We start from the raw sequence: 27009 nt of genomic DNA, 5'->3' as shown, positions 1-27009 counted from the left end.
ATGCACCGCAAGGTATTTTTACTTAAGCCTAAATATGCAATTTAAAATATAGCTTTACTTAAGCCACTACTGGCACCAACCGGCTGATTATAATCATTCATTGTAACTAATAGTCATTAGTCGAAATATCTGCCCAGAATTTAGGCCTGTCCAGAGGCACTGAGTCGTACCGTTTTGAAATCCTCCCCAGAGCTTTGAGAACCGGTGGAAGACTACCTGGTTCAGCAAACAAGAACCTATAAGAGGAGGGGCCTGGAGGCCGGCTCCCCCATCCCAGCGCGAGAATACGCCTCGGCGCATGCGCACCTCCGGGAGGGTCCCTTCCATCTGCCAGATGGGGGTGCCGGCAGGAAACCACCTATAGGTTTTGAATTCCTGCCTTCAAGAAAGAGCCTAGGTTGGGAGGAGTCCCTTGAACCGCACTTCCAGGTCGTCCTCCAGACTCAGCACAGGGACCTTAGGCACAGACGCCCCAGACGAGGGGGGAACCCCTCGTCCCTCCCCCCTCCCTCTGGGACAGTGGTGGTCTGCTCCGGGCCACAGACTTTCGCTCGTTTGCAGCTGGTCGGAGATCGAAGGATCGAGCCAATTGCGGAGCAAACGTCTTGGCCGGGAAGGGGGTGAGGGAGCAGCCCTTTGAGTTCCGCCTCCTCCCTAGGCGCTGACGGGGAAGGGGGACGTGGGGAAGCCTGCCCTCTGAGCCCGCCGACACCGACGCCTCCGGGCCAAGTGCCGAGAGGACGGCGGGAAGAGCGCCCGTCGGGAGCCGGGGACGGGAAGGCGCCGGACAGCCGTGCGGGAGGGCGGGCGCGCGCGCGCGCCCCTTTTTCAGCAGTGTGGCGGGGTCGCACGCACGCCCGCCTCGGCGGCTGGGCGCGATTTGCGACAGTGGGGGGAGCGGCGGCGGCGGCGGTGGCGGCGCCGGCGGCAGCTTTGCGGCAGGCTCCGGCCGGGCTTGCTTGACGGCGGTGTGGCGGAGGCCCCGCCCGAGGCGGCAGGAACCTGGAGGGAGGCGGAGGAATATGTCCGAGAGGGAAGTGTCGACAGCGCCGGCGGGAACAGACATGCCTGCTGCCAAGAAGCAGAAGTTGAGCAGCGACGAGAACAGCAACCCGGACCTCTCGGGAGACGAGAATGTGAGTGCAGCCCTGGCTGTCCCGGGACCGTGGAGTTGCAAGTTTCAGGATCTTTGGAAACTGGACGCGCGGGGCGGGCGGGCGAGCGGGCGGGCGGGCGGGAGGGCGGCCGTGGGGGCAGGGAAAGGTGTCACCCCGCGCTCAGGAAAACGCGGGCGTGCGGGGAAATCCAACTTGTCCGAGGGATTCGAATTGTATGGGGCTACGGCGTCCGTTAGCAAGCGGAAAGTTGGCGAAGGAGCGGATTAAGGGTCCCGAGTTCGGCGAGGTCTGCTCCGGTCATCCTTGCGGGGGAGGAGGAGTGAGTTTGCGCCTTTGGGGGACTTGCCGGGGACTGCGAATCTGAGATTGTCCAAGTTTCAGAGACATGCTCCGGGTAAGAGATGGTGTTTCCCGAGGAAAGTTGGTGGAAGGGCTTCCAAAGGGAGGGACTGCGGCACTCCGTAGAGCCAGCCCTGCGGGATCTGGATGGGAAGGAGAGCTCTTTGGCTCCGGTGTGCGTGACTGGGCTTCTGCACGCTCCTTTCCGTGCCAGTGGGGCGTGCCTTCGCGTCGGCGAAGGTCGTGGAGGGGGAACCACCTTTGATTACGGCAAGGGAGGGGGCAATTTGAAAGTTTTTTTTACTTAATGTAAAGAGATTGGAAGGTTTTTTTTTTCAGGCGATCGTGGTAAAGACCTGTGTATTTGAGCGAGTATGAAGATTAAGCGAAGTCATACTGCTTAGAGAAATGCTGCCCCGTAAAAAGTGCTTATACAAGTGTTGTGAAAAGTCCTGTACACGTGTTCAAATCATTAATTACTTAGATTATGATTGTGTAGTGTAGGTTAGGCTTTGGCTTTTTCGTATGCTTAATTACCCAGAATTTAATGAAAATGTCAATTTGTTTAGGAGGAGGAAATTGGCAGGGGGAAAATTCAGAGAAAGCGCATTTTCTTTTTACAGACTCTTAAGGGGGAATGTATACATTTTTTATGCTTTCTAAAACTACCCATAACCGAATGATTGATAGGAACGAGATTGAGCTTTTGGTATGGGGTCGTCTCCGAAAAAAATTTAGTCTTTTTTTTTTTTTTTGAGTCAGAATCTCCCTAGGTAGCACAGGCTGTCCTCAAACCTGTTATCTTCTGATATCTTCAGTACCCAGAATTCATTCGTGCACCACCACTCCCTGCAGAATACTATAGGTACACAGAGAAAGTATAGAAGGTGAGCAAACAAATCAAGAATAAAACTTTAGGGTCTATTTAATAAATTCTTTAGAACACTGGAAACATAAAGCGTGCTTGTAAAGCACATGCCGGCCGTATAGGAGGCCCCAGGTTCAGTCCTCAGCAAAAGGTGTGCTTCCCTGTGTTGTATTTGGTTTTATTTTATTTTTTTAAATATTTATTTATTTATTATGTATACAATATTCTGTCTGTGTGTATGCCTGCAGGCCAGAAGAGGGCACCAGACCTCATTACAGATGGTTGTGAGCCATCATGTGGTTGCCGGGAATTGAACTCAGGACCTTTGGAAGGGCAGGCAATGCTCTTAACCACTGAGCCATCTCTCCAGCCCTGGTTTTATTTTTTTAATTAAATTTCTAGTTTTTGAAATGGGGTCTCACCTTGCACTTTTGGTGGGCCTGGAAGTCCACTGTGTCCAGGTTGGCCTTGAACTCATAGAGATCCATTTGCCCCTGCGAACTGAGTGCTGGAATCAAGACCTGAGCCACCATAAGTTGCTCCCCATTTAGATGGAGTAATACATGTATTATTTGGCATAGTAAATGCCAGGTTTTGCTGGAACCATTGGTAGAAGTGATAGACTGATTTTTTTTTTTTTAAAGATCTGCAACAATTGTAATAGGGGATGAAACCTCAAAATCCAAAATCAGAACTTTTTGCATATAAGAACAAGTGACAGGTGAGGAGCAACAGATAAAAAGTGATTTTTTTTTTTAATTTTATCTTTTTAATCAGGTTCCTGTTATGTCCATGCTGGCTGATTTCCTTCTGCCGTTACTTCCCAATTGCTGGGAAACACATGCCTAGCCAAAATTGATTTCAATTTGGGAATTAACTTGTCACATTTTAAATTTCCATAGAAACTAATTGTACATTTACATTAAATCGCAATTCAAATATTTATTAAGCACCTACTTTGTTGGGAGTACTTCCTTTTTTGGGTGTTTTTGCTTGTTTTCGTTAGAGTCTCACAGGCTCACCTCAAACTAATGGCTAGTCTCCTGCCTCAGCATTCCGAGTACTAGGATTATAGGTGTGAGACACTATGCCTAGCTTCTGCTCTTTTTTCTGGTGTTAGATAATAAACATGTTCTAGAATAGTGTATTTCTTAAAAGGCATTTCGCTTTGGACCAATGTGAAGTTTGAAAAACCTTAAGAACTAATGTTTTTAAACGAATTAGTGATTTTTTAAAAAGTACCTCTTGACACTTCAACTTATGTTTAACCTTTTGTACTATAAAGCAGTAACTTAGACCACAAAGGCTGTGTAGACTTCCTGGCTTCAACCTAATAGCTATTAGACACACTGTGACCAAGGGTTTCTCTGGAATGGTTTAGGGACTACTGACTGCCCCAGGGCAGTAGATGGAAATCTTCGTATTCCAGAGAAGACTTGAGTGTGGGTTCTGAACTGCAGATGAGTTGGAAGAGTTTCCAGTTTTTCCTCAAGCCATGTCCTCCCCATGACTGTGTACAGAGTTCACATGTGTGGAGTAGTGTTCAGACTGTGAGGCGAGGCCTTTACACACGGTGTGGACCACGAGGGACTTCTTTAAACGTCCTTAAAATTCTGAGTGGTTTGTGTTATAAATAAGCGTTAACACTCCTGCCGTGCTGACCGTGTGGCATCTACACTGGCTTCCACTTGAGCTGTAGTCAAATTATGAAGATGTGTAGACCAGTCGGATTTATTGAATTTATACGTTTACTGTATCTTAGTGAGGTACTGAATCCTAGCAACTCTTCACCAGCAAGAGGACAGTTAGTTTTACTGGAAAAGATTTCCTTGTCTGATTAGTGGCTTTCCACAGAGCTGTGTAAGGCAAACGGTGACTTAATTGTATTAGTGTCGCTGGCACAGGCCAGCGTCTTATTTAAAGCTAAATTCCTCGTTTGCTGCCTTTCTGAGCACTTTGTTGTCGCGTTCGCTGCAGGGTAAAGTATCCACCAGTGTCCTAATGCATAACTGGCTTCTACTTCCTAAATCTCCAGCTGCAGCCAGGGGGCCATGTCCCATTTTTTGCACGCTTTTAAGTTGGTCATTATCTTTTAAATACCTTGCACATCTCTCCCTGCCTGGTGAATTTGTTCCTGGTTTTACCGCACACAGGATGATGCTGTCAGTATCGAGAGTGGCACAAACACAGAACGCCCCGACACACCTACAAATACACCCAACGCGCCCGGAAGGAAAAGCTGGGGAAAGGGAAAATGGAAGTCGAAGAAATGCAAATATTCTTTCAAGTGTGTGAACAGCCTCAAGGTATGTACAGGAAGCGGGGCTTGCAGTCCCCTATCTGTGTCCAGGGTACTCCTGGCTTCAGATCGGCCGTTGCCATAGCATTTAAGTCTGGGCTGGGACCCTGTGTGCCCCCCCATCCCCAGTTTTGCTCTGTGCGACTTCTCAGGGACATACAGGTTGCCCTTAGGTTTAAAGTATCTAAAAATGACAGCGTTTGAAAGGCTTGTTTGTTTACATCGAATGTGGTGATCCATGCTTGTAGTCATTTGTGATTTATTTATTCTGCTTACCTTTTAATCTATAGTACTGAGTTGCAGGCTGTTGTTGCTTTATCTGTTGATCCAATATTAAACATAGCTGAATGAGCTGTTATCTTCAACATGCCTACACTGTCACAGTTGTAAAACATTTTCAGCATTTGCTTGGAATTGTCTTATAGGAAAACAGTGTGACGTGTTAAAAGCTTTTGGGTTTGGGGGCCAGCCAGATGCTCGGTGGGTGAGGGTGTTTGCTAAGCCTGAGAACCTGAGTGGGGGAACGAGTCATTCTCAGAAGCCGTCTGTGTGGCAGGTGGGTCGCTGTAGGTGTCCTATGGGGAAGCAAACCGCGAGAAGAGATGAGAGCGGAAACCCAGTGCAGATTGATGCCATCAGCCTGGGTCAGACCCCAGGGATTCTAGACCAGGAGGTTTAGCTTAGGCCTTTTTGTTTCTTTTTGAATCAGGGTTTCTCTGTGTAGTTTTGGAGCCTGTCCTGGAACTCGCTCATTATACCGGTATTGTAGGTATATTTAAACACAATAGAATAAATACCATGTGTTCCAGGTGCACAGTAGCTCTTAAGGTGTGACTACACGTGACTCTTTCATAAAGTACACGTGACCATGAGAGGGTTCTGTAGCTAAAAGGCCTAGAATCTAGTGTGGTCAGCAGCTGTAAGTACTTGTGACATCCAAGGATAGGTAATGGCTAGGGAGGAAAGAGTCTGGGGTGATCATTCTGGGGAATTAGGGTGAAGTCTGTCCCTTCAGATAGCAAAATGGTCACCAGGTTGTTTAAAAAGCCCCACTCAGCTTTCTGAATGAATTGCAGGTATTTGATTTTAACCCCTGTGTGACTGACATTCCTGGTTCTCTTAGTGCTTCTCTGAGGACAAGGCCCCAGTGCACGCTACAGTGTGAGTGCTGGGACTGAATCGCGGTCCTCCGGGAGAGCAGTACTCTTAACTGCTGAGCCGTCTGTCTCTCCAGCCCCAAAATCAGTGTATTTCATTTTAGTAATATCTAGAATATACAAATAATTGTAAAAAATTACTCCTCTGTTAAGTATTTTCTTAAACAAACCTCTCTGCCAACACAAATAATCCCAATCACACTTAATCAGACTGAATTAAAAGATGCTCATGTTAATAAATAACAATACTCCCGGGTGGCCTCCGGGAAACATGGAGAGGGAAGAGTGAGAAGGGGAGACCACGGGTAACCCGGAGACCACGTGTTCATTCTCTGGGGGGCAATTTACAAAGCCCCTGCGGAGGGGTCACCGTTTGGCGGGCTTTCTCGGAGGCGGAGTTTGGACTGAGGCAACTCCCAGGGGAGAGAGCTTATGCCAGGAGCTGGGGTGAAGCCCCCAGGCAAGCAATCCAGACTTTTTGGATAAAGGGGTGCCAGCAAGCTGAGGTGAAACCCCTCAACCAAACATTTTAGACTCCTTGGATAAAGGGGCACCGGCTCAAGTCTGGCTACTTCCTGTGGGTGGGCATGGGGCGATATGGGAGAAGGGAGAGCTGAGAGTTGGGCTCATGCTCAGCGAGAGGTGTGGCTAGAGCAGCATCCGGTTTGCTGTCATCCTGGAGGCTTCAAGCAGCTGTTCCTTGAGGAAGATAAGAAGGCAGGTGGCTAGGAGAGAAAATATTGTTATTGGCCCTGTGAATGGGGCTAGTCATAGGAAGTCATTAACTGTCAGAAAGGATGGGACAGAGAAGTGCCCTGGTTGTACAGGTGAGGTTGGGTGTATAAGTGAGACACAAGAGCAGATAAAACCAGATTTTAGTTGGTAGGTGTTCTTGAGCTAGGAGAATTGGTACCAGTGGTGAAGTCCCAGGAGCTGGTGCAGGTGTTGGCGTTGTCTGGAGAGTGCTTTGTAAGTTGGTCTTGTCCCAGACAGCAGGAGTGACTTGAAAATGGGTAGGGTTAAAACACGCTCTGGAGACTGTTAGTTTTTGCCAGACCAGATTTCTTGATAAAGCAGAACTTTTTCAGGAACCTGCAGGTGTCTGTAAGACAACTGGACAAGAACATTTTAGAAGACAAAGGAATTGAGAACTCTGAAACCTGTTGTTAGTCCTGGATTATGAAGCCTGTGAAAAAGGCACACCTGTCTGTATTTTAGCAGGAAACTTAACAAATGAGACAATGAGCTACCAGTACCTTAAGTCATCAAATGCCATTAGCAGATCTGGGAGGGATAAATGAGCAGAAATGAGACAGCTTTTTTAGCCACACAGGCAATCCCAAGTCTTTCCTTAGTCCTTGGAGAACACCAGCCTTAGAGGCAGTGCTTGCCAGTAGCTGCTGAGTATAAGAGGCCCGAAGATTTTTCCTGGGGGAGGGGGGGAGATTTAGTCTGCCTGTCTTGGCAGGAAAAGACAATTGTTCCCTAGCTAGAAGACATTAAAAGCCTGGGGGTGGGGGGGCGTGCTTTCACGTGACCTTGGAAGTTAGTGTTGGGCACAGAGATTGCAGTAAAGCCCTAAGTCCAAAATGCAACTTGGAGAACAGAAGTCATGCTTATCTACTCTGCAGTTTAAGCCTGGATTTAATACAAGCGCTAAAACAGAGAATCTAAAGACATAGTTCTTTCCCTCTCTAAGTCCTTACTTTCAAATAGTCTTCAGGGGATGATACTTTCCTAGGATCCAAATCCAAGTGGAGGTTTTTTTTTTTTTTTTTTTTTAATGTCATTGATTTTTGAGGCAGAGTTTCTCTGTTTAGCCCTGGCTGTCCTGAAACTGTAGACCAACCAGGCTGGCCTCCAACTCAGAGATTCACCTGCCTCTACCTCCCGAGTGCTGGGGATAAAGGTGTGTGCTACACTGCCTGGTACAAATCCAAGGTTATTTAAAGATTGCTCAAGATAACTTAGATTTGTATGTGTAGGACTAATAAAGTAGTGGCTGGGATGGAGTGTGATGTGCCCCACTTCAAGGAAAAAGTCAATTCTAATCAAATCCAGAGTCATTTGTTAGTTTGTTATATGAGAGAAATAACTGTCCTCTGGGCTCAAGAGCTTAAAATGTATCTACCAAACGTTCTCAGTTTATTACAGTTTAGAAAGATGATTGGCTTTGAGAAAACAAGAAGACTTCAGTGTTCCCAGGATAGATAATCTGCTTCCTAGCGTGTGGTGTAAATCTTTGTTAGAAAACATTCGCATGGTTTAAGATGCGGGCGCTTGCGTGGTGTCTTCATTTTAATGTCAGAAGCAGCTTGTGTCTCAGTCAGTGTTCTCTTGCTGGGAAGAGACACAATGACAGTGACGCCTTGTTAAAAAAGCATTTCGTGGGACTTGCTTACAGTTTCAGAGGTTCAGCCCACTATGGTAATGACTGGAAGCATGGTGGGTGCAGGCAGACGTGGTGCTGGAGAGGTTGCTGAGAGTTCTACATCTGGATCCACAGGGAGGGCCCCCTCCAGTGTCACATTGCCTCCAAGAAAGCCACAGCTCCTAATCCTTTAAATAGTGCTCCTCCCCAAGCTGTCAAATATACAGCCCCGTGGGCCCATTCTTGTGAGGGGGCTGAAATTGGGGAAGGAAAAGAAGGGAAGGTTAATGTCAGTTTGCTAGTGTTTTCAGAAATCTGTTAGAGTTTCCCTGTTTCCTGGTTTTGTAGGAGGATCATAACCAGCCGTTGTTTGGGGTTCAGTTTAACTGGCACAGTAAGGAAGGGGATCCTCTGGTGTTCGCAACTGTGGGAAGCAACAGGGTAAGTGTCAAGGGGGTGGGTTGGCTATAGGGGTTATTTTGTATCTGTTACAATTACGGTGTTGAAGTGGAATGACTTTAGAACAAATTCTGAATAGCTGGCGCACCAGTATCATTCTTTTGTGTAAGAGTGAAGCTTTTGAGAAATGGTCAGGTTTAAAACTAGAAAACACATTTTTATTGACATTTGTTATAAAGCAGGCTTTATAGTTTCATTTATAAATATTTTGAATATCTGAAAGAATTGACTGCTATTTATCATTCAAATATGAAAGAAATATGTATACTTTTAAAGTCGCATTTTCTGTGTGTTAGTAGGCAGCCTGCATGTCGGTCTGTGCACCAGGCGCATGCAGCGCTCGTGGAGGCCAGAGGGCATCAGAGCCTCAGGGAACTGGAGGTGCAGAGGGTCTCTAGCAGCCACGTGGGTGCTGGGAACAGACCCCTCTGGAAGAGTAAATACCATGTCACTAAGCTGGCTCTCCATACCCCAGAACCCTGTCATTTTTTTTTAAAGTTGTGATTAATTGTTCTATAAGGAAAGCATAAATCCAGTGGATTTAAGTAATAATCTTAAAAGTGTTAATTATACATAGTCATTAAAAATTGTACATATTTATGGGGCATCAGGTGGTGTTTTGGTACATGTATATGTTATGTGGTGTTCTTTAATCATTGTTTTATGGTACTAAAGATGTCTTGTTACAAAGCTAATTAAAGGAGGATAAACCATAATTATTTTAAAATTTTCAACTTTGCTCACTTTGAAAAAGTTGTGTTTATATGGATGAAATGTATATTCAAATATTTGGTAATAGCAACTACTATTACCTGACTGTTAGGTAAGCTTACAGAGCCGCTTCAGGCAGTTTCTGTAATGTCACTAAGTTGTAATTGCAACTAGAATGTTTATCTGAGATGACACTCATATCTTTGTTTCTCTAGGTGACCTTATATGAGTGCCATTCGCAAGGGGAAATCCGGTTATTGCAGTCCTATGTAGACGCTGATGTATCCTTTTCTTACTGTCTTTGTATCTCAGGTTTAAGACATTTGTTTTGATAAGTACTCTAAAACTTAAAAAAGTTCCCTAAAGGTACTGTCCCATCTTTAGCTAGGAGTATTGTCATTGTTACCCAAGGGGATCAATCCTTGAATCCCGTTCACCTGATCTTCAGTTTGTCACGAGGTAGATGGGATTGTGGGTGCAAGATGGGTGGAGCTGAGCGTTAGAAATCCGTGGTAGAAATGGTTAGCAGGGAGCAGCTAAGCCTGGAGTTACAATTTCAGTATAGTTGTAATACTTAGCTGTTGTCTGAGGTTTTCTGTCCCACCTGGTCCCCCAGCCGTTTAGTCCCAAGAAATCACACATAGGTCTACATTAGTTATAAACTGATTGACCTGGTAGCTCAGACTTCTTATATTAGGCCATTATTCTTATCTGTGTTAGCCACGTGGCTCAGTACCTTATTCAGCGAGGCAGTCACATCTTGCTGCTTCTGTGGCTGGGTAATGCCTGCGGACCAAGCTTTCCTCTTCCCAGAATTCTTCTGTTCTTGTCAACCTGCCTCTACTTCCTGCCTGGTTGTCCCATCTCTACTTCCTGCCTGGCTTTTTATTAAAATATAATTGAGAGAGTATAGACCATTGTCCCGCACCACTTAGCTGGCAGCCATTCTAAGTATTTGCTCAACAACACGGAGATAGAAAAAATAAGTGTGTGCCATTTAGGAAATGATTGGAGCGTGAGCTACGAAGAAAAGGAAGATCTTAACTTAAAAGCCAAATCTTAAAGGACTTTTAAAAAGCTGAATGGTGAGATGTTTCTCCCAGATCCTTTAGCAAAAGCACAGAGAGCGAAGGAAGGCGACATTGATCCTGTGATGACAGGGAAGTGAGTGAACAGCTGCCCTGTCAGGACGCATCAGGACACAGTCAGTAAGCGAAGCCTGCAGGCTCACCCTGGCTTTGCAGGTAAAGGTTCACTGGCGGACATTCCTGCCTGCACTTGCTGTTTGGCTGGTGCTCTGGTGGGTGTAGCTCAGCAGGCAGAAAAGAGAAGTGTGTTAGCATGACACTCAAGGAAGGCGCTCATTTGGATTTTAGACCTAAAAACGCCGCCACTGAAGTTAACTTATTTGTTTTTGAGCATAGGACTTTGCTGAGTAGCCGTAGCTGGCCTTTAATTTAAGAAAATCATCCAGGCCGGGCGATGGTGGCACACGCCTTTAATCCCAGCATTCGGGAGGCAGAGGCAGGAGGATCTCTGTGAGTTCGAGACCAGCCTGGTCTACAGAGCTAGTTCCAGGACAGGAACCAAAACCACAGAGAAACCCTGTCTCGAAAAAACCAAAAAAAAAAGAAAGAAAATCATCCAGTTTCTGTCTCTTGAGTTCTGGGACACCTGGCTATCACTGTGCAAATTTTCTGTGACAAAAAATGAACGCTTAAATATCCAAAGCTTTAGCAGTTTGAAAGGTTCCTGTCATTGTAAACGTTAACATTTATTTTTTCAAGATAAATTCTATTTCTTAACTCTGGCATTTCTTAGGCAGATGAAAACTTTTATACTTGTGCGTGGACGTACGATAGCAACACCAGCCACCCTCTGCTCGCTGTTGCTGGCTCTAGAGGCATAATAAGGATAATTAACCCCATAACCATGCAGTGTATAAAGGTACGTCTTCTGGGCAGACTATAGATTTGTTGCTTTTGAATACTCGTAGTTTACAACGAATGCCTCATTTGATTTGTTATTTTCTCTCTTACTGTGTTTATTCACTTTGGGTGTGTGATGCAGGTGTATTTGTTCGTGTGGACGTGGACAGTCAGAGGTGTCAATTCCCATCTTCCAGATGCTTTCCTTTCCGGCATGCCAGCCCCACCATGATACTAAACCATCTTGCTAGTTCCATTTCTTTCTTTAAAGCAGTCCTTTGAAGCCTCTGTGACAATTAGATGATATAAATTAAGGAATACATAGGAAAGTGTTCATACTCAGTATTTTGTTTTGTGTTTTTTTTTAAATTCCTCTTCCCTTGCTTTGAATGTCTTTTTTTTTTTTTAAACTAATTTATTTTACCTCCCAACCGAAGTTTCCCCTCCCTCTTCTCCCAGTCCTGTTCCCACCCTACCCCATTCCCAGTCTACTCCTCCTTCATTTCTGTTCAGAAAAGGGCAAGCTTCCCATGGGTACCAACAAAACATGGCATATCAAGTTACAGTAGGGCTAAGCACCTCAGCTTGGCAGTAGTGGCACACACCTTTAATCCCAGCACTAGGGATCTCTGAGTTCGAGGCCAGCCTGGTCTATGAGAGCTAGTTCCAGGACAAGCACCAAAGCTACAGACAAACCCTGTCTCAAATAGCCAAATCAAAAAAAAAAAAAAAAGTAAACACCTCCCCTTGTCTGAAGGCTGGGCAGGGCAGTCCAGATGAGTAGGTTAGGGTCCAGAAATCCGGCAAAGGAGACAGCCCTGCTTCCAAGGTTAGGACTCCCAAGAAGACCAAGCTACACAACTGTCATCTATTCCGAGGGCCTACACCATTCCCTTGCAGGCCCCTGGTTGTTGTTTGAGACACTCTGAGCTCCTGTGAGCCCAAGTTAGTTGATTCTGTGGGTTTTCTTGTGATTGCTTTAGGTGTCTTTAACTGAAAAGTAACTGTTGGAAGGAGCCAGTTGTTCATTCCCTACTGCTCAGCCCCGAAATAATCACACAGAAACTATTAATTAAATCACTGCTTGGCCCATTATCTCTAGTTTTTTATTGGCTAATTCTTACATATTAATTTAACCCATTTCTGTTCATCTGTATATCACCACATGACTGTAGCTTATTAAGTAAAGAAGTTCCCAGCATCTGTCTATGGCAGCAACTCTTCTCTCTGACTCCACCCTTCTTCCTCCCAGCATACACTCTAGCATTTCCTGCCGAGTTCTGTTCTTCCTTGCCATAGGCTCAAAGCAGTTCTTTATTCATTAACCAATAAAAGCAACACATAGACAGAAGGACCTCCCACACCAAGTAACCACTTTTTTCAAGGGACCCAAGAGTTGTGGGCTCCAGGACACCAGTCCAGGGACAGGCTGGTAAAGGCATGGAGCTGATGAGAAGGCACACTGTGGATGCCGCTGTCTCTCACCTGGGGCTCGTTGTATCCTGGAGGTGATCTTAAACAGTGCTGCTAGCTGAGTGGTGACCGATGGGTCCCATTTTCCTTTCTGTCAAGTTTTTGGGTGATTTTAGTGTGTCCAAGGGTGAGAAGAACTTAGGTGACACTTTCTGTTTGGGAGGCAGAGGGCAGCTTTGCTGGATGTTGAATGTCGAAGATCAACAAAAATACCTCTCTTCAGGGTAGCGGTGTGGGGATTTGGAAATACAGTAAAGAATATGAAGATGTGAATGAAAATCATAAAACGAAGAAACATATAGGATAGTATCAGGAGGGAGTTCCAGTGAGTACTGAAATTTGCCTGCATTTAAGCCGTGTTTAATTTCCAACTGCTTAAAATACCCCTGACCCCAAAAGGTAGGAGTAAGACAAACTACATTAACATGATACATAGGAAAGAAACAAACCAATTGAAGGTCATGGGCTACATCCACAGTTAAACATTCTGTTGCTAGAACAAAACAAGTCACTCTCACATCCTAGACCAAAACATTCTGTAGGCAAACCACTCCCTGGGTGGAATCCTAAGTTATCTCCATAACAGAACCGGAACTTAGTTGGATACTTAGACTCTTGTTAGAGGTAGGAAGAATCTACTTGTCTGTTCCTGGAGCACAAGGTCTGGCTATTAGCCACACCTGTTGACAATAACCTTAAGGGAGCAGAACTTTCTGAACTACACAGACAAGACCTTGTTTGAGGTGGAAGCACGATCACCTTGAAGGAACTGGGGTGAGTTCCAACTCTCTGACCTTAAAGTGGAAATGGGCTCACATTTTCGGGCCTCCACCACTGAACCTTGGTCTTTGAGTCTGCTAGGCTAGTGGTCTACCACTGAGCTGTCCCTCCAGCCTTTTGCTTCTCTTAAGGTTTATGAAAGAGAATTTATTGGTTTTTGAGATGTGAAACAAAATGTTTTCAATTTATTATAGCACTATGTTGGCCATGGCAATGCTGTCAATGAGCTGAAATTCCACCCACGAGACCCAAATCTTCTGCTGTCAGTAAGTAAAGGTAAGCTTACAGAAACCAATGTTTCCTTAGTTCAGATTGTTTTGGAATAATTGTTTTAAAGAGACAGATTGTGTTGTAAGGGAAAATAATCAAAATTAAAAGAGAAAAAAGTTTTAGTAGAAAAAATAGCCTAGACTATAAACCAAGACATAGAAACTTCACTTACTATATTGTGATTGTTCTAGAACCTTATCCTCACCTGAAGAGTTACATTGATTTATCAGTATTGAATGACATATCACCATGTTAGGATTTTCAAAAGGTGTTTTTTTGTTTGGTTTTTCAAGATAGGTTTCTCTGTGTTGCCCTAGCTGTCCAGGAATTTATACTCTGTAGACCAGGCTGGCCTCGAACTGCCTTTCCCTGCTTTTGGAGTGCTAGGATTGAAGGCATATGCCACCACTGTTTGTTTGAGATAGGGTTTCTAGGTAGGCAGGTAGGTAGACAGACAGGCAGGCGGATGGATGGATGGATGGGTGGATGGATGGATGGGTGGGTGGATGGGTGGGTGGATGGATGGATGGGTGGGTGGATGGGTGGGTGGATGGATGGATGGATGGGTGGGTGGGTGGGTGGATGGATGGATGGATGGATGGGTGGGTGGATGGATGGGTGGATGGATGGATGGATGGGTGGGTGGGTGGGTGGGTGGGTGGGTGGATGGATGGATGGATGGGTGGGTGGATGGATGGATGGATGGATGGGTGGGTGCCAAGCAGCCAGCCCAGGCTGCCTTTGAGCTCAAGGCAGCCAGTCCTCTCGCTTCACACCCCTTCAGTGCTGAGATGATAGGTTAGGGGAGGAGGATTTTTGCCGTTGGGCACACGAGGTGTGCCCTGAGCACATCTTCAGTGTCTGCTGTAATTTCCATTTAATTTGTTTGTTTGTTTTTGAGGCAGTCTTAATTTAACATCACCATGTCTCTATTCATTCTGAGTGGTATATTTTAAGTTGGTATATGTCTTTATCATGCCTAGTCTAAATTTCCATAACTTTTACATATTAAGGCCATACTAAAAGTTTGCAGTGGTGCGTGATAAACTTTTATTTTAACTTTCTGTGTTATAATAGATCATGCTTTACGATTATGGAATATCCAAACGGACACACTTGTGGCAATATTCGGAGGTGTGGAAGGACACAGAGACGAAGTTCTGAGTGCTGTAAGTTGAAGCTGGGCTATGTGATGCGAATACTGAACCTTTTCCGCAGATGCACGGCTGTGCCTGCTTCATGCAGCCTGCCAGGCCGTCACCCTGCACATGGAAGGATAGAGCAGGCTGAGCCATTGTTTGTTCAGTTTCATAAAAATGACTCGGGTTTTATACAGTACCATGATCATTGTGGACGTTTTTGTCAGTTTGGTGTTGGTTTTGGAGATAGGGTCTGAAATGGAGTTTTCACTGTACCCTACACCAGGCGAAGCCCAGGCTGCAGTTAGGGCTGTGGTCTGAAATGCAGTGTTCACTGTGTCGGGGGCTGTGATCTGAAATGCAGTGTTTACTGTGTCGTGGTCTGAAATGCAGTGTTCACTGTGTCATGGTCTGAAATGCAGTGTTCACTGTGTCATGGTCTGAAATGCAGTGTTCACTGTGTCGGAGGCTGTGGTCTGAAATGCGGTGTTCACTGTGTCATGGTCTGAAATGCAGTGCTCAGTGTGTCGGGAGCTGGTCTGAAATGCAGTGCTCAGTGTGTTGTGCACCAGGCGAAGCCTGGACAAATAGCCTTTGAGACTGCAGCTTACCTATTTGCACTGTTCTGTTTTATTTCTAGGATTATGATCTTTTGGGTGAAAAAATAATGTCGTGTGGTATGGATCACTCCCTCAAACTTTGGAGAATCAACTCGAAGAGAATGATGAATGCAATTAAGGATTCTTACGATTATAACCCAAATAGAACTAACAGGTGACAGTCCCGATGCTTTGCTGTTGTGTAGATGTGTCTCCCTTTCCCTCGAGTATTGAGAACTAATCCCCACTGCTGCTTTAGAATCCCGTCTTTAATATCCTGAAATCCCCAGGTATTGCTGCCTGTCAACAAATTCACCTCTTTTAAAAGGAGTCCCTTATTTAATTTTTTCAGTCTTATTTGAATGGATTGTTTTTGTCTATTGGTGGCACGTTTCACTCCCTTCGATTTATGGTGCATGCTGAGTAAGTGAGTTGGAAGTACTAAAGTTTTAAATCACCTGAGAAAGACATAATAGTAAATTCTAATTCAGTATATAGACAATGGTTTTCAATTGGCTTTCTACCTGTAGTTCGTGATAATACTTTTCTTTAGTTTCATTGAGCACAGAGGAAGCAGAAGCAGGGACATTTCTGTCAGTTGGAATATTGGAAGCCAGCCTGGCCTACAGAGCAAATTTCAGGCCAGTTAGGGCTATATACATAGTGAGACCCAACTAGCTAGCTAGCTACATACATAAATACATACTGATATTTTCCTATATATAAATGATGCTTCTTTCATTAAACAGAGAAAATTAAAATTGTGGAGTCTTGTTTCATCATACCATGGGATGGAGATTCCATATTTTTGAGATGTTTCAACTGTTTCTCTTTTGAAGTGCTTTAGGTCTTGGTCTAACTACCTTTTTAGTACTTACTGGGTTGCCAGTGGTACTCTCTCTGTAAACATGTGTACATGTGTTACTCTGTCACTGTGAGCATCATGTTTAAATATGCTAACTTGGTATTTTTATTCTAGCCAAGAGTTTTCAAGTCCAATTATGGCTAGGTTGTTAATTTTGCGAGCTCTAGTAAGCACTGAAGTGCACCTACTTACCTCATTGGCTTTTAAGAATTACGGTACACACTCAGGAGGCAGAGGCAGGCGGATCTCAGTCAGTTCGAGGCCAGCCTGGTCTACAAAGGGAGTTCCAGGACAGGCTCCAAAGCTATAGAGAAACCCTGTCTCGAAAAAACCAAAAAAAAAAAAAAAAAAAAAAAAAAAAAAGAATTACAGTACAGCTTTAGGTTTCTACCGTTCAGTGTCAGGTGCAATGCTAAACTTAGGATTTGAATGAAAGCTATTCAGAGAAACCCTGTCTTTAAAAAGTTATATCTGGAGACCAGCCTGGTCTACAAGAGCTAGTTCCAGGACAGGCTCCAAAGCCACAGAGAAACCCTGTCTCGAAAAACAAAAAAAAAAAAAAAAAACAAAAAAAAAAAATTAAAAAGTTATATCTGTGGAGTAAATAATAAATTATACTTCACAGTTCCTGTAGTCTTTCTGAAAGGCTTTAACTGTTAATTATAATACGCATTTTGATTAGAAAGCAGCTGAAATTGGAACGGTTAATCATTCATGTCAAGTTGGCTTGGTGGGATGAGGAAGAGCATTTGCTGTAAAAGCAGAAAGGCCTGAGTTCAAATCTCCAGCACCCCTATAAGCCTGCTTGACTCTGACTTCCTGTATTCCCTAGGCTGGGGAATGGAGAGCTTGGAGCTTCCAAGCCTAGGAACCCACTAGCTTCCAGTTCAGTGAAAGACCTTGTTTCAGAAATCAGGTGGAGAAGGATGCAGGAAGATGCGTACGGCCCCATCTGGCCTCTGCGTGTACCTTGATGGGCACATGCATCCTAACGAGACGTGAAGGGGAAGGGTTTGAGATGAGTTTACTCTGCCTTTTTCTATGTTGCCACCACAGGGCTATGATTAATATAAAAAGTGGATCAGAGCCTGGCAGAGGTGACTCCTGCCTTTAATCCCACACTTGGAAGGCAGAGGCAGGCAGATCTCTGGATTCCAGGACCACAGCCAGGGATACACAGAGATACCCTGTATCAAAAAGAAAAAGAAAAAAAAAATCACAAAGATGGTTGTGATTCTGGTTGGTCTGGTTGAATGCCTGTCTGACAAGGGTGATGCTGTGGGTTGTGGCCCCCCAAAAAACGAAAGAAAAGCATATAAATACCATAGAATCACTTACTAGATTAGAAATATTAGGTATGCTTTTAATTTACCACCTCCAAAATACCTTGTTTATTGTTTTGTTTTGTTTTTTTTTTTTTCACAAATATATTAGAAATAATGGAGGTCAGAGGACAAGCACGAGTTACTTCCCATCTTCCCCTAGTATGTTGGTCCCATACAGTGAACTCGGGTCAGGCTTGCGTGGCAAGTGCTTTCACCATCTCAGCTGCCCCAAATTTAAAACTCCGAGTTTAGAAAGGAAAGTTGAACATTATATCAGAAAGCTGATAATGAAAGAAAATAAAAATGAAAAATGGATACTTCATCTTAAAAAAAAAACCAGATGAATGGATACATTCTATCTTCAAGCAAAGAGAAATTAATAGTCCTGTTCTGTAGAGTTTTCAAAATCGAGCTGGCAGCTGAAGCTCAGTAGGCAGAGTGCTTCCTTTAACTTTTATATTTCCATTCTTCCTTCAGGCCATTTATTTCCCAGAAAATCCACTTTCCTGACTTTTCTACCAGAGACATACATAGGAATTATGTTGATTGTGTGCGATGGTTAGGCGATTTGATACTTTCCAAGGTATGGAAAACTAGAATTAAGCTGTACTTGCATTGTGGGGGGGGGGTGGGGGGTGGGGGGAGAGCGTGAGAGTGTGCTTTGCAGGGACCATGTATAAAATGTGTTGATAGCAGAGAGAAACTGTTAAAGAGTCTTGGTAGACTGTCGAACTTACTTAAGGAGAAAGAGTTCTCTAGACTGTAGTTCTTTATGCTCCAGTAAGAAGAGAAGTGAGCTTGGACGGCGCGGACTGTTCTGGGGGTCAGTGATGTTGAAAATAATGACTCAAAGCAGCAGAACCGTTCCTGTTTGTCTCAGTAAGCCCTTGTTTGTAGGAGCAGTGGCTGGAGTCCTTGGCTTACAGGCTGCAGTTTACTCACTGTTCTGCCTTGTCGGTAGATACGGATACACAGCCCTGCATATCCATGGAGTCCACGTCTTTTGATTGAATCTGACTGATGAGAAGTGTTTGAATAGAAGAATTGCATCTGTACTGAACATGTGCAAAGAGCTCTTGTTATTCACTACGCACAGGACATTTAAAATGTTCATATTCTGTTGTATGGGCTTCATAATAAGTACAGTCCATGGGAGTATGTGCACATACAACGCCATTCAGTAAGGTCCTTGAGTAAGGTGTTTGGAGCCAGTTCTTCCAGAGAATTGAGGGGTGACGTCGTCTTCCTTTGTTTAGTTTTGTTTTTTCCAGCTGGTTATCTAGAGGGCTGATCCATGTTCTCTGAACATGTAGGCTTGTCAGAGTTAGAGAGATGTCCATCTCATTTGCTTTTGTTGGTTTCATGTTCCCCTCCTTAAACTCTTGATCTTGGAATAGACTACAGGAAGTTTTACAGATAGTTCAGGACAACATGACCGTTGTCCACTTGTCTTAGTAGTTGTTATTATGTCTCAGTAATTATCACAATATATATTTCTTATGCGATGAGTGTTTTACCTGCATGTATATCTGTATACGTTGTTGTCTGGTTCCCTTAGGCCAGAAGAAGGCATCGGATCACCTGGAACTGGAGCTATAAATCAGTAGTTATGTTATGCTGCTATGCTCTCAAAAGCCTAGAAAAAGAACATTCCTATGCTGTGTGTTTAGTTCCTTATCATTTTGTCACGTGAATTTTGTCCTTTCAAAAATGCTATGATTGCTTTTTACTCAATGCGATTCACTGGACATCCATCCAGGTTGCTGCTTGTAAAGTGGTTTCTCGTTTACATTGCTGAGTCACATTCCATGGTGCCCCGTGCCATCCCAATTAGTTCATTAGCTTTTATGTATTCGTTATTGATTTTTTGAGAGAATCTAATGAATCATTGGCTTGCCTGGAATGTGCTATGCGGGCCTCAGGCTCTGCCTGCCTCTGCCTCCCAAGTGCTGGGATTAGAGGTGTGCACTACTACGCCCAAGCTTCATCGCAGTCGGTTTAACACCATCTTCTGGGCTGTGCTTGTTCTTTACAGCATACTTGCTGATGGACAGTTGTGTACAGAATTTTGTAAGACTTGACTTTCTGTTTCTCTGATAAATGTTGCGGAAAGCAATTGTTGGGTAATGGTTAAGTTTTTAAGAAACTACTAAACTGTTTTCCAGAGTGCCATTTTACACCGTCACTAGCAAAGTATCCAGTGTTTCTGTATCATTGCCAGCATTTAGTATTACCATTATTTTTATTTACTTAGTTCCAACAGATGTGTAGTGAAACCTCATCATGGTCTTGCTTTGCATTCTCTGCTAGTGATGCTGTTGAGCATCTTTACATTTGTGTATTTACCTTCTGTATTCAGGGTTCCATGTATATATGGAATTCATTAGAATCACTTCAGGCAGTGGTCCAGCTAATTCAACAATGTCTGCCCATAGTGCAAGGTCCAAGAATCTAGTGGTTATTAAGTCCACAAGACTGGATATCTCAGCTGGTCCTAAATCTACACCAGAATCCCAAAGTAATAGGTTCTAATGTCAGTGAAGAAATGGACTTGCTATTGAGAGCAAAAGCAAGCCGACCAGGAGAGGGCTTCCTTAAGTGTAGTCCCTTATGTAGGCTGCCAGGAGACCTTGTCTCCTGGATTAAAGGTGGCTCTTTACACTTCAAAAGATAGGGATTAAAGTGTGTCTTCTTATCTCAAGATTCAGGGTAGAAGTGAATCTCCCACATCAGATGATTTAAGAAAAAATTCCCTCACACAGCTGATTGGGTTTTAGTTAATTCCAGATGTGGTTCAGAAGACAACCAAGAATAGCCATCACACCATCCATATCCTTTTGGGGGGTTGTCTCTTTGAATCTTTGGCTGGTTTTATAATTGGCTTAGTTTTTGTTTTATTTTTATTTTATTGTTGAATTCTGAGTGTTCTTTATATATTCTGAATATGCATCTTATCAGAAACAGTGTTTGTAAATCTTTTCTTTCAGCTGGTGGCTAATCTTTTCATCTCTTTAATAGGGCCTTTGGCTAAGAAAATGCTTAGTTTTTTTGTTGTTTTGTTTTTAAATTAGGTGTGTGTGTGTGTGTGTGTGTGTGTGTGTGTGTGTGTGTGTCTGTGCGCGCTCACGCTTTGGGAATCAGTTCCTGCCTTATACCATGTGGTCCAGGGATTAAACTCAGGCTATCAGACTTAGTGGCATGTGCCTTTATCCGTGGAGCCATCTTGCTGGTTCAAGAAAATGTTTAGGTATTTTTTTAATTATAATTTAATATTTTTGAAAAAAAATTGCATGAACTCTCCACCAGGCCCCATGTAGTAAGGATCTTTCTTCCTTTCTTCCGTTCCTTTCCTTTTTCCTTTCCTTTCCTTCCCTTTCCCTTTCCCTTTCCCTTTCCCTTTCCCTTTCCCTTTCCTTTCTCTGTTTGCTTGTTTGTGAGACGGGGTCTCTCTCCATAGCCCTGGCTGTCCTGAAACTCACTCCATAGACTGTACTGGCCTTTGACTGTTCTACTGCTTCTGCCTCCTGAGGCCTAGGATTAAAGATATTTGCTGTGTAGTCTAGGCTGTCCTTGAACTCTCTTGACTTGTCTCCTTAGCGCTATGATTTCATTTATGAGTCACTATACCCAGCTCATTTTTGTAATCTATTCCCAATCTTTTGTCTTGACTTTTGTAGTGAGTAACTGAGACGGAATCTAAGCTCCACCACCAAGCTGCATCCCCAGCCCTTTATTTATTTAGACCTTATCTTTTTATATCCTTTCTGCCAGTTTATAGGGTTAGCCACTAAACAATCTGAGTTGAATTGACTTTTTTCTGGTCTGTATTCTGTTCTGAGTTGGACCCTGTACTTCCTATAGGTCATTTGAACCTTCTGTTTCATTTTGTTTGGGGCTGGTTTCTTCCTCCTCAGTTCCATTTTTGTTGGGAGCTTTCTCCTTTTTTCTTCTCCTTTCTTCTCTCCTCTTAATTCTTTTCCTTGTTTGTTGAGACAGGGTATCTCACCATGAACCCAAGCCAGCCTGGTACATGCTTTGTAGCCCAGGCTAACCTCAAACTTAGGATTCTCCTACCTCAGTCTCCCAAGTACTAGGATTTACAGGCATGAGCTCTATGCCTGTAACATAACACTTTTTAGAATCCCCTTTTTATTTACTTTGTGTGTGTGTGTGCTTGTGTGCCACTGAAATGTGTGGAGGTCAGAAGACAGCTTTCAGGGATTGGTTCTCTTCTTCTCTCATGGAAGCGGCCATTGTACTTGGATTGTGAGGCTGGAGCATTAAGGACTTTCACCTCCAGAGTCATCTTACTAGCCCTTATAGCATTGTTACACCTGTTTCTGTATGTGGCAGTTTGGAGGTTGCTTTTATGTCTTACCGAGGGAAGCTTGAGCAGAAGACACCACAAAGCCCACCCCCACAGAGGCACACTTCCTTGAATAAGGCCACACCTCCTCGTTGTGCCACTCCCTTTGGAGGTCATCTTCTTTCAAACCACCACACTGTTCTTATCCATTAGCATTTCCAAGTCATTGCTCTCTTGGTGTCCAGGCTAGGGTAGCAAAAGAAGCCCCAGGGAACTGTGAGAGTCTGGCTTGGTGTTTGGGCCAAGATCAGTCTTTAGAGAAAAGTCTCACTCTGCAATTAGGGCAACATTGGGCTAGTGATGTCAGACACCGTGCAGTTAGTGACTGTATGGGAGATGTCACTTAGCTTGAGCATTTCCACATTCGAAGAAAGTAGAGGAGATTCTTTCTCTGAACCTCTGGTTAAAATTTGAATGTGGAGCTCTCAGTGGGCTGCCGTCTGTGACTGGATAGACTGCCTGAGAAACTGAGCGGCAGCCTTGCTCATCTAGGTACCGTTGAGGTCGGCCAGGCTTCGAGGAGAGGTGCTGATGTTTAGAGGCTTTTATCAACTAGAGGCCAGACACATTGCCAAAAACTCGCTAGTGTGGGCCACTGACTAAGACAGTGATTGGAACAGTGGCCACAGGGAGACTGTGTTAAGTAGAAGTGTGATTCCGTGGCCTGTGTGAGCCTATCCCCTCATCAGTGTGAGCTCCTTTATAGCCTATGGTCCTGTTGGTGAACTGTTTCCTGTGATATCTTCTAAGGTGCCCACCCTGTGCAGGGAAGCTCGGTAGATGCCACTGGTTTCCTGGTTATGTGTGGGTTAGGACACCAGTGGCCAGATTTGGAAAGCCTTCTGTCGTAGTACTAAAGTTTTCTAATTTTTATAGCACTCCTCGAGTCTGGGTGCCAGCCTACCTGGAACTGCACTTAGTTAATTTGTTCTGGAAGAGGAACTTCCAAATAGCATGATCCTTTTGTGTTGTTTAATTCTTTGACTAGTCAGATCTCTTGTCCTCGGGGGGTAAGCCTTGACGTGATAGTGAACAGTCTGTGTATGGTCCTGGAAAGTGGACTCTTACCTATCTAAAATGGTAAAGTAAGCACTTTTATTTTTATTTTTGAAATTCAGTTCTAATACATGTCTCTTATTTCTCTCTTTTAGTCTTGTGAAAATGCCATTGTATGCTGGAAACCTGGCAAAATGGAGGATGATATAGATAAAATTAAACCTAGTGAGTCTAATGTGACTATTCTTGGGCGATTTGATTACAGCCAGTGTGACATTTGGTACATGAGGTTTTCTATGGATTTCTGGCAAAAGGTAGCACATACTTTTATATTTGGAATTGTCTTCTGAAACACCGTGTCGTTGTCCCCTTTCCTGTTTTGTCCATGCTCCTCGTCCTCGCACTTTGGTTGTACTGGTCCTGTGTTGATGACTTTGGCTGCCTCCTGGGCACTGCACGTTATCTGCAGTGTTGGGAAAGAAACGGGCAGTTAGGTTTGGTAACCCTACGTTCCTGATGCCTGTTCAAGATACAGTGTTTCAATGTGTTTATCATCTTACCTAGCTTTTCTTCTAGAAAAACTTAGAGAAAAATCAACATGGAAGGTAGAATAACTATTATTCAAAGTATTAAATTCTGCTGCTGCAGTTTATTTCTCTAAGAAAGCTTGGGAAGAGCATCCCATTCTGTGTGTGACTCTAAGGTAGAGAAAAAGTACTGTAACTCCCCCGTCTGTGAAATGGGGCAGAGCCCTAGTTTCTCAAGATGCCAAGGAAATAGTAATTGTTCTTATTCTTACTTACAAATCAGTGTCATAAGATGCAAAACTCAGTTAAGGGGGCCACCAAGGCTGGAGCTGAGGCTTCTTAAATACCCTAGAGCTTGGTACTGTGTTGATTTTATGTTTTCACTTTGTTTACGCAGATGCTTGCACTGGGCAATCAGGTTGGCAAACTTTATGTTTGGGATTTAGAAGTAGAAGACCCTCATAAAGCCAAGTAAGTAACTGTGGCCTTTTTATGTCAGCCTTAATAACCAGTAGCGGTGCTCCGTTCTGCACCTGTGCCACATCCCCAGCGTGTAGGTCACAGGAGCCAGTTCTCACCTTCCACCATGTGGCTTCCATGGATCTGACTCTGGGCCATGTCACCAAGTGTATCACCACTGAGCTGTGACATGGCCCAGTCATTTTAACAGCTGCAGGTTTTAGAGTTTAAGTATTTTTTTCATATTTCAATTAACTTGTGCTTATACTGTGGTGAGTAGATAAATATACCAAACTTGCTGAAATTTAGAATGAAGGATGATATTCTTAATGACGATGGCTCTCACCTGCATTTTCTCATTCACTCTTTAATGTAAGCACTGGTATGTGTGCTATTTAGGTCTTGTCTTGGTTCTCCCTAGGTGTACGACACTGACTCACCATAAGTGTGGGGCTGCGATCCGACAAACCAGCTTCAGCAGGGATAGCAGCATCCTCATAGCTGTCTGTGATGATGCCAGCATTTGGCGTTGGGATCGACTTCGATAAACTATTTTTTCCTGGAAAACTAGAATATGTTGTCTTTGTAAAATAGAATTAATGTATCTTGCTAGCAAGGGCAATAGAGCATTTAGACTTGTTTTTCAGCATTTGATCGGGCTGAGCTGAATGTAGTGATGTGTACCTTGTTTACATTCTTTGTACTGTCTTCCTGCTCAGACTTTACGGCTTTTAATAAAAATTTATTTTTGTAAAGCTGTGTTATTTTTATTGTGATGAAAATTAAAGTTGGAAGTAATAAAATTATACTCTATCTTTTTGTAATGGTTTCTTTAACTGGAGTAAGCTATTTACTATGGAGACTTAAGAGTGTAAATTGTATACCTAAACTATATACTTAAATCTCGGCTCTGCTACCAAGTAACCTTTGCTATTGTTAGTCACTTATTCTCACTGTGAAGAGACATGACCAAGGCAACTCTGAGAAAAAGCCTTTAATTGGGGTCTTTCACAGGCTTCATCCGTTATCATCATGGTGGGGAACCTGGCAGCATGCAGGCAGATGTGGAAGCAGTAGCCGAGAGTGACATCCTGATCCACAGGCAGAGAGAGACAGACTCTGGCCGTGGCTTCGGCGTTTGAGACCTCAGAGCACACCTCAGTGACACACTTCCTCCAACAAGGACCACACCTACTCCTTTCCAATAGTGCCACTCTGTGGGGACTAACAATTCAAATGTATGGGGACCATTCTTGCTCAGACCACCACAGATACTTAACATCATGTCATGTACTTTTAATTTTAGGTGAAAACAGCCATACCTATCCTAAGTAGTAGGTTCTCGGCTGGAAAGGCGGGTCAGTAGTTAAGAGCACTGGCTGCTCTTCCAGAGGACCCAGGTTCAGTTCTTTTTTGGTTTTTTGAGACAGGGTTTCCCTGTGGCTTTGGAGCCTGTCCTGGAACTGGCTCTTGTAGCCCAGGCTGGCATCAAACTCACAGAGATCCGCCTGCCTCTGCCTCCCGAGTACTGGGATTAAAGGCCTGCGACACCACCGCCCGGCTAGGTTCAGTTCTTAAGCACCCTCACGTGGCTCCAGTCCTGGTGAACCCAGTGTTCTCTTTTGGCCTCTGAAGGCAACAGGCATGAAAAGTGGTCCACAGACATACACATGTGGGCAAAGCACCATGGCTACTGAAACTTTGTCTTCCAGACTCGAGCTCAGGAGGTGCTGGTGAGCTAGTTTAAGTGTCGAGCCTGATGGCCTGAGCTCAATTCCGGGGACGTTTACAGTGGAGAGAGCAGCTGAAGGCCGTTCTCTTACCTCTGCTCACATTCACAATATACACTTTTTTTTTTTTTAAAGAATTCAGATGCAGGGGCTGGAGAGATGACTCAGTTAAGAGCACTGCCTGCTCTTCCAAAAGTCCTGAGTTCAATTACCAGCAACCACATGGTGGCTCTCAACCATCTGTAATGAGATCTGGTGCTCTCTTCTGGCCTGCAGGCATACATGCACACAGAATACTGTACACATAAATCTTCAAAAAAAGAAAATTCAGTTGCAATAGGACATTTTTAAAAAGATTTATTATGGGGGCTGGAGAGATGGCTCAGCGGTTAAGAGCACTGACTGCTCTTCCAGAGGACCCGGGTTCGATTCCCAGCACCCACATGGCAGCTCACAACTGTCTGAAAATGCAGTTCCATGAGATCTGACACCTTCACACCAACGAACATAATAAAGTTAAATAAATAAAAAGTTTAAAAAAAAAAAAAAAAAAAAAAAAAAAAAGGGGCTGGAGAGATGGCTCAGCGGTTAAGAGCACTGACTGCTCTTCCAGAGGACCCGGGTTCGATTCCCAGCACCCACATGGCAGCTCACAACTGTCTGAAAATGCAGTTCCATGAGATCTGACACCTTCACACCAACGAACATAATAAAGTTAAATAAATAAAAAGTTTAAAAAAAAAAAAAAAAAAAAAAGGGGCTGGAGAGATGGCTCAGCGGTTAAGAGCACTGACTGCTCTTCCAGAGGACCCGGGTTCGATTCCCAGCACCCACATGGCAGCTCACAACTGTCTGAAAATGCAGTTCCATGAGATCTGACACCTTCACACCAACGAACATAATAAAGTTAAATAAATAAAAAGTTTAAAAAAAAAAAAAAAAAAAAAAGATTTATTATGTATACAACATTGTGCCTCCATGTATGCCCACACACCCATACTGAACTCATGAAAATCTTAAGTGTTATTTTGTGAACTGTACATGTTCTTATCAGTACAGTAGACACGCTCCACAGAAGTAACTCAAGGGTGGATCACAGGCTACACTAGTGAAACATGCTGTTATCTTTCTGTGTTCAAAGTAAGTTCTGTTTTTAACCAAAGAACGGCCTCCTGGGACTGTTGGCACCCGTCTACCCTGTTGTACATGTCACTTGTTTCCCAGTGGCAC

The 27009-nt window shown here is 44.0% G+C and overlaps 1 protein-coding gene across 2 annotated transcripts; it reads left to right on the top strand.

Annotated features, from left to right (window-relative positions):
* Positions 1-635: 635 nt before the first annotated feature.
* Eed (embryonic ectoderm development) lies at positions 636-24804 on the top strand. Of its 2 annotated transcripts, none has more exons than XM_041658991.1 (12): positions 636-1136; positions 4479-4631; positions 8501-8593; positions 9538-9603; positions 11144-11269; positions 13698-13779; positions 14851-14942; positions 15553-15686; positions 18179-18284; positions 23219-23377; positions 23988-24061; positions 24471-24804. In XM_041658991.1, exons 1-12 carry the CDS (start codon positions 1023-1025, stop codon positions 24595-24597), a joined length of 1326 nt encoding a protein of 441 aa, XP_041514925.1. In that variant the 5' UTR covers positions 636-1022; the 3' UTR covers positions 24598-24804. The 2 variants fall into 2 exon arrangements, with proteins under 2 accessions (XP_041514925.1, XP_041514933.1); XM_041658999.1 differs by having other exon boundaries at positions 873-1136; positions 23219-23288; positions 24471-24610.
* Positions 24805-27009: the final 2205 nt, after the last annotated feature.

Source organism: Microtus oregoni, unplaced genomic scaffold (genome assembly GCF_018167655.1).
Source record: "Microtus oregoni isolate MIOR12 unplaced genomic scaffold, Mior012 000000F_ref0000247, whole genome shotgun sequence".
NCBI lineage: Eukaryota > Metazoa > Chordata > Mammalia > Rodentia > Cricetidae > Microtus > Microtus oregoni.
This window is presented reverse-complemented; position numbering and strand designations above follow the sequence as displayed.